Source organism: Electrophorus electricus, chromosome 20 (assembly GCF_041902795.1).
Source record: "Electrophorus electricus isolate QZ-2024a chromosome 20, ASM4190279v1, whole genome shotgun sequence".
NCBI classification, from domain to species: domain Eukaryota; kingdom Metazoa; phylum Chordata; class Actinopteri; order Gymnotiformes; family Gymnotidae; genus Electrophorus; species Electrophorus electricus.
Window position 1 is genome coordinate 18,973,031 of NC_137516.1, and position 7,271 is coordinate 18,980,301.

A 7,271-nucleotide genomic window follows, 5' to 3' on the forward strand; every position below is an offset into this window, starting at 1 on the left:
TGATGCTTCAGGTTAATGTGTTTGAACTGATAGGAACAGAATGTACAAATACGTGAACCTATCTACCAAAAAAAGATGACTTGTATTACTTGTATAAACATTAGTTTAAAGAAATGAACAAGTATTCATTAAGTGCTTTAAACTTAATCAAAAAGCTTTCTTTTGTCTCTGTAATGCTGAGTGTGTAAGCAAACTATTCACACATATCTCTGATAAACCACAGATAAATCCATGATCATTCACAAGGCAAGAGAGTGAATGATCAGGGGTTGGACATTAGGGATTTGGAAGATTAGGCATCCAATAGGCTTGTAAGAATCAAATGCATAATCTAGTGCATTTCATGAGACCACTGTCAGTTTCGAGTTTAATTTCCTCTAAATAACATCAGTATTTAAAAGCTTTAAAATGGTTATTAATTAAAAACGTGCATTTACATTCTCAAAATAACAAATAAAAAGCGCAGAAAAACCACACCACCATTTGATTATGTGAAACGGGCAGTTGGCATATGCCAACTACACCACAGTATACAACAAATCTGCTATTGGCAGGTTTGTACAGACATGGTTAAATTGCATACATTTGGCAAACACACAGGCATTACACATAACACCAATGCAGCAGTATTAGCCACTGATAAGAGACACATTAAAAGGACCAAGAAGTCATTTTCCCAAAGATCCTTTGTTCTGAAACAGGCATCACGCCGTCACCCAGTGGCCGCGATGTGTCCGATTCTGTACGAGCTGTCATCACTGCCTCTATGGGGGACTCAGTGGAACATGAATCAAATGTACCAGTTTTCCATTTCACGTGAAATACATTATTGGGAAAAAAAGGAAAAATAAATGCTGATAAAATTTCCAGTTCATTTAAATATACTGTCCCAACGTAGGCTGTAGGTGCACCAGTTAGGGCAGGTTACACACAATAACTGCTTTTTAGAACAGGACACGGACAGATCACGTCTCGCGGACACACAATTGCCTATTCAATGTTTTTTAAAATTAAGAACATAAATAATTCACTCTGGAAGGTGAAAGGGCAACCTTAAGTTCTCATTACAATAAACAAAGAAAAACAAATCCTAACATTTAGGCGTATTAGTGTCTGCTGCATGTGTGGTGTAAAAGCCTGGAAAACACCTGTTCGCTGTAGTTATGTTAACTGGACTGGAGTGGATCTAAACAGTGTAAACTGGGTAGGCTGGGTAACTGCCTAACTGTACAAGACATCTGGGCCAGCATTACCATACTGAATTCTCGAAAGTTTATAAAATCTCACATTAAAGAATATGTAAGCGGGAAAAAAAAAAATAAAACAAAAAAAAACAGAAATGTCTCCTACATAGCTAAATTTGTGTTAGGCAAAGCATTCCACGAGAGAGAAAACCGACAATACTGTGCAAAAAACAGTAATCAGGCAAATCTGGTTATCAGGAAAAGTACTTTAATACACTTACAATTCAGACAATTCCATTATTGCAGATACAGCATTAAATAATACTTGGGGAAAAAAATTAAAATAAAAAAAAGAAAAGCTCTGAGAGCGCTGTAAATGACTTAATCTGTAATATTTAAGCATTTGTCCTGTGAAATGAATATTGTATTAAAATGTTTACGGGCACATCCGCATTGATTTCTTATATATATATATATATATATATATATATATATATATATATATATATATATATATATATATATATATATATATAAATAAATCCTGAAAAGATGCACCAACCAAAAAAACCCAAAACACTCAACCAGTGCTTGACTCTGTCACAAGGCTCTTCTAGCTGTAATCTTTAACATGCGCTTCATGTTAGGACAGCAACTGTGAAGACGCTGGCTACACAGACGTCAGACAGAAGATGCAGTGTGTATAGATCATGCGCTTTTGTCAATTTTGGATTTCAGATGTTCTTTGTAGGCCAAGATGTCTCTGTTCCACTTGGTGATGGTCTGCTTTTCACAAACCCAGATCTCCTGTGCTACCTGTTGGGAAGAAAACAAGCTGAAAACTTCTCTGCATTCTCCAAAACAAACCACTTCTCAACTACTGTGAGAATTCGCACTGTTCCGTGATTTGTTTTTAAAACAGGAAGTACCTGCTGGATGAGCCGGAAGTCGTGGCTGACGAGCATCATGCCCCCCTCAAACTCGTTGATGGCGTCAGCCAGCGCGTCGATGGTCTCGATGTCCAGGTGGTTGGTGGGCTCATCCAGGAAGAGCATGTGAGGGTTCTGCCAAGCCAGCCAGGCAAAGCAGACGCGGCACTTCTGACCATCCGACAGGTTCCTGATGGGACTCACCTAAGAGCAGAAACGGTCACCAGTGTGAAGTGGCACTATGCCAGCAGACACTTTGGTACACAGCGCAGCTAATGCTGTGCTTTGGTTTCTCTTGAGTAGGAATTCAGCTTGTGGCTAGCCCATCCGTGACAAATGTCTCCGAGCCCCAGTGGAGAACAGACCTGCTGTTTGCCAGTGAGGCCATATCGTCCAATGATCTTCCTCATCTCCTCCTTCTCCTTGATCTCTGGATAGCACTTCATCATGTACTCCAGAGGAGACAGGTCCAGTTCCAGCTGCTCTGTCAGATGCTGCAGACGAAGAGACCATCCGATTATTTCAGCGGTCTGATGTCAATCAGTTTAAAACAGAACGAAACATGGACTACAGTAGTGTGCTGGCCTGGTTGGTGGTACCTGATGGTATCTACCAATCTTGACATGGGAGTGCTTCCGAATCATCCCGTCAGAGGGGAGGAGCTACACGGAAACCATGAACAGAAGAACACGAGTCAAAATTAATTCAAACGCTAGGAATTTCAAGACTCCACACCAACACACAAAGGTTGCATATGGCTAGGTGCCTTATGAAAAACACACACCTCTCCAGTGAGCAGCTTCAGTAGTGTAGATTTGCCAGCTCCATTTGGACCCACTAAGGCCACTCTGGTATCCAAGTCAATTCCAAACTCCAGGTTTTTGTAAATGAATGGCTGGAGAAAATAAATGTATACATTTATGGCATTTATCTGACACTTCTATCCAAAGCAACTAACAATTATGACTGAACTTCTGTGTTTGAGTGTTAAAGATCTTGCTCAGGGGCCCCCAACAGTGGCAACCTGATACTAGTGGGACTTGAACTGGCAACCTTCTGATTACTAGTCAAGTACATTAATCAATCAATGAACCATTTTTAAAGAAAGCACCTCATCAGAATTTAACAAGATGTGATTGCAAAGGAACTACACACACCCCTCAAGTCAAAAGGCTTACAATAATCATTTGAAAACCAACTATTGTCCTCTAGCAGAGAAGTTTGCAAACAAACAAGCAAACCTAACAGTTCTAGCATGGTGTGAAAAGAAGCTTCTAGCGGATACGGGGATGAAGTGTCGTGCGCGTCCGTACCAAATCATCAGAGTATCTGAAGCTGACGTTCTGGACCATGATGACAGGAGGGGGTATCTTCCCACAGGGAGGGAAATAAAAGGACAGCGTCTGGACAGAAGACACAGCGGTTTTCACCATACTGCACCCACCACTTCAGAGGCTGCATCAGGACAGTCAGCTGCAACTCACCTTGTCATTCACGACGCGCTCAGTCAGCCCCGAGGCCACCATCTTCTGCAGCGTTTTCTCCTTGCTCTGAGCCTGGCGGGCCAGCTTGGCTGAACCATGGCCAAACCTCGCTACATAGTTCTTTAGGGGGGCAAGAGGAGTCACGTTTTAGCAGGCCGAGACCGACCAACAAAGATAAAGGCAAGATGGCTGGTCTGTATGAACGCGTGAGTTACAGCTCACCTTCATGTGAGCCATCTGGTCCTGCTCCCAGTTATATCGCTTCATCTGGTTCTCTTCCATCTCCTCTCTCGTTTTCACATATTGGTCATAATTACCCTTCACAGAGACACGGACCCCATCAGTTACCCCTGCCCTTAGACACGGGTGTGAGTGCGTAAGACGGTTCTTACCGTGTAATATTTAAGCTTGCGCTGGTGCAGGTGGATGATATTAGTGCACACGCCATTGAGGAAGTCTTGAGAGTGGGATATTAAGACCAGAATTCGCTTGAATCTGAAGGACAAAGGAAGGATTATAGCACAAATAGAAACAACAAACAGAGATTTCTAGGTGAACTTTGGAGGGGCCGTGCCAACGGATCAGATAAACGCTTCGGTCTGGTTTTTGTCAAAGCGCCAGCCGCACTAAGAAACAAACTGCTGGACGGCGGAGCTACAATTCGGCCTTTTGTTCACATCATGCAAGTTGCAGCGAGCCCGAGAAACTAGACAGACAAAAGTGAGGGAACAGAAGAGCAAACCTACTCCTTCAGCTCTTCCTCGAGCCACACGCAGGCGTCCAGGTCCAGGTGGTTCGTGGGCTCATCCAAGAGCAGCATGAAGGGCTTGAGGTACAGGGCTCTGAGGTCAGGGACCACACACACACACAATTAGACTCTCTTCATAATACCACCAGCATGACTTAAGACAGACACAACCATGAAAACCATTTGGATGTAAAAAATAAAGCTGCAGAAATCAGACATACACGCTTCTAACTTTTTTTTTGTCATCGCGCAACCACAGTGGCGGGTTTCCACCAGGCGGCGACGCTATCATTCGGCCTTTTGTTGCATCATCTTTCAGCAGCACTGAAACAAGCTCAGCTGTGTTCAAAAGGTCGTGCGGAGGGTGGGGAAGGCGCGTGCGGCGGGGTGTTACCTGGCAAGGGCTACACGCATGCGCCAGCCACCACTGAAGTCTTTGAGCTTCTTACGCTGCATGGCGGCGCTGAAGCCCAAGCCGTGTAGGATGCGTGAGGCACGCATCTCTGCCTTGTCCGCGTCCAGCTCCTCCAGACGCTCGTACAGCTCCATCAGCTTCTCACACTCCGCTAAGAGGCAGGAACGAGACGGAAGAGAAAGCTGGAATAAGAGTGTTTGCCTAATAAATGCGCAAGGAGACCAAAGACCCCATTCTGACAAGCATCTGTCACTCAATTTATGAGTGTCTCCTTGACAACAGAGACCATCAAGGCGAGCAGTCAGAAGGAGGTCCCTACTGTACCACGCCTAGGAAAGGATGCCATCACCAACAGAACGGCTCCCATGAAAACGTGGTGCGCCCTTTTGAGAGGCAGAGCCAAGTTGAAATCAGCAGTTTGCCTCAGAGAGGAGTGCAGATCTTACAGTCTTCGTGAGCGAGCCTCTCAGCCTCCTTCTCCAGCTGGATCCTCTCACTGTCCACCTCCATGACGCACTGCAGCGCCGTCTTCTCGCTGGGAGCCATTTCGCGCGTCAGGTGGTAAATATCAATGTGCTCGGGGATGGGCACTTCTCTGTGGCCGATGGCCGACAGCAGCATGGATTTACCTGGACGGCAAAACGAAGGGATGGGACGATGCTCAACCACAACCCCCTGACCGACCCGACCCTCAGCCCCACAGGAGCCCCGCGCCTTCCCGAGAACTCACCCGTTCCGTTCAGCCCAATGAGGCCGTAGCGTCGACCGGAGTTGAGCTCCAGGCAGGTGTCGCTCAGCAGCTCTTGGCCGTGGAAGGTCAGCGACAGGCTGCTTATGTGCACATCCGTGCTGTTGGGGTGGGACGCCAGAACCCCTGTTACGGCACGAGCCTCCATTTTCTTCAGCTCAAACTCATCCAGTTCCTGAGTGAGGCTGGCAACCCCTGGCAGGAGGGACAGGCGAACAGTAACCTCCTTTTACACGACTCTTAGGAAATCTTACTAAGTTTCAAGTAATTTATGTTAATGTTAGGCATAGTTAAAAGTTTTATACTAAATGCTTCACTATAACCTGAATCAGTGTAGTGGGGTCTCAACATCATATGCTAACCTCAGGTGAGGGCTCATCCTCACCGTTAATCTCAGATGTATCATTCTCCTGACTTCCAGGTCTGTCCCCGTCCCCGTTCACCTCCTCGGGTTTCTTGGGGCGCTGTCGGGCCTTGGCCGCCTGTTTCTTCTTCGCGGCTTTCTTCTTCGCTAAATCGGATGGCATTGCGGCTGTGGCACCTCAGGTAAGAGACAGATGCCCTGAAGGCACAGCAATCTGAGGAACAGGGCAGAAGCAATCAACACATGCAGCCTCCACGCAAACAAACATGAAACATCCAGAAAATGTGCCAAAGCAGATGTGTATCACCACACACCCTACACGCTTCACTCCGATCTCCGCAGAATTCTGAACACACTGGGGTTGTAACTCGAGTCCAACATCTGAAGCAACACACGAGAACACACGCTGGCCACTGTTACTTTAGGGCGTGAATATTTTCTGGTCATGGGTAGGTCGGCTGGACAATGTAGAGATGGTAAGGTTAGCGGCTAGTATATCATCGTCTACCTACAACTGACGCAGATGGAAATTCTATGCAAGCTCTTCTCTCTCCAAATACATTATAGTTATTTTACAGGCGCTAAATGGCGCGACCGGCCAAGTTAAAAGCATGTCGCTACTACATTTATTAGGTAAACACTGCGAGAAGACGCGTGACCAGCCCGCTTCCTGAAATCTGTTACGCTGTAATAGCGCAGGGCCCGCGATGCGCGTGCTGCCATGCTAAGCTAACCTAGCCTGGTCAGCCCGGAGGAACTCCATCGTAGCCAACCGAGATTACCGATGGATTCACGCCGAGGATCATCACACCTCAACCGCGAAACTCGGATTAACTGAAGCCAGCAAACGTAGTAACCGGTTTATACAGACATCCCGACCACGTCGCTGCGCGTGTTTCGATGGCCACGAGCCGCATTGTGAGATCACCACCGGCAAAGCTCGGCCTACGCTGAAGCTCGAGCTAAAATAAGCTAACTTCATTACGCACATCATACGAGGTTCGCTAGACAAAACGTTTAATGCGTCAGCAGACGTTGGTTTGCCTACAGCCATAACTGGGTCATTTAAAGCGGGCCTCCTCGTAGGTACCTTTTCTTCCTCTTCTCGAACACTCCCGGCGCGCTAGCAGCAAAGCAGCGGTCTCGTGGCACACATCGCGGCGTCGCTCAGCGCGTGTCCTCCGTACCGGTACGCTGGCCAATGACGTTTTCGGATACATCGAGGCTCCGCCTCCTAGAGCTGGCGCCGGAGCCTGATTGGACAGGATGAGAATTCATTATTACAAAGGAACTTGGATTTAAACCAAATGTTGATTGTATGAGTGAAATTAAACATTACTTTTAACCATATATACACACACACACGTTAGCTGTAGTTGTGTAAGTACGGAAGGTATCT

The 7,271-nt window shown here is 46.3% G+C and overlaps 1 protein-coding gene across 3 annotated transcripts; it reads right to left on the reverse strand.

Annotated features, from left to right (window-relative positions):
• Nucleotides 1–1,432: 1,432 nt before the first annotated feature.
• abcf2a (ATP-binding cassette, sub-family F (GCN20), member 2a) lies at nt 1,433–7,101 on the reverse strand. 3 transcript variants are annotated; one of them, XM_027030381.3, is made up of 15 exons: nt 6,963–7,101; nt 5,894–6,086; nt 5,491–5,703; nt 5,207–5,389; nt 4,740–4,911; nt 4,344–4,439; nt 3,990–4,092; nt 3,820–3,915; nt 3,598–3,717; nt 3,427–3,516; nt 2,898–3,008; nt 2,713–2,775; nt 2,479–2,607; nt 2,114–2,317; nt 1,433–2,000 (listed from the first exon to the last, which is right to left on the reverse strand). In XM_027030381.3, the coding sequence occupies exons 2-15, from the start codon at nt 6,033–6,035 to the stop codon at nt 1,893–1,895; spliced, it is 1,830 nt and encodes a 609-aa protein (XP_026886182.1). In that variant the 5' UTR covers nt 6,036–6,086; nt 6,963–7,101; the 3' UTR covers nt 1,433–1,892. The 3 variants fall into 3 exon arrangements, with proteins under 3 accessions (XP_026886182.1, XP_081559350.1, XP_081559351.1); XM_081703224.1 differs by lacking the exon at nt 6,963–7,101 and adding an exon at nt 6,187–6,326; XM_081703225.1 differs by lacking the exon at nt 6,963–7,101 and having other exon boundaries at nt 5,871–6,010.
• Between the last annotated feature and the right edge of the window lie 170 nt (nt 7,102–7,271).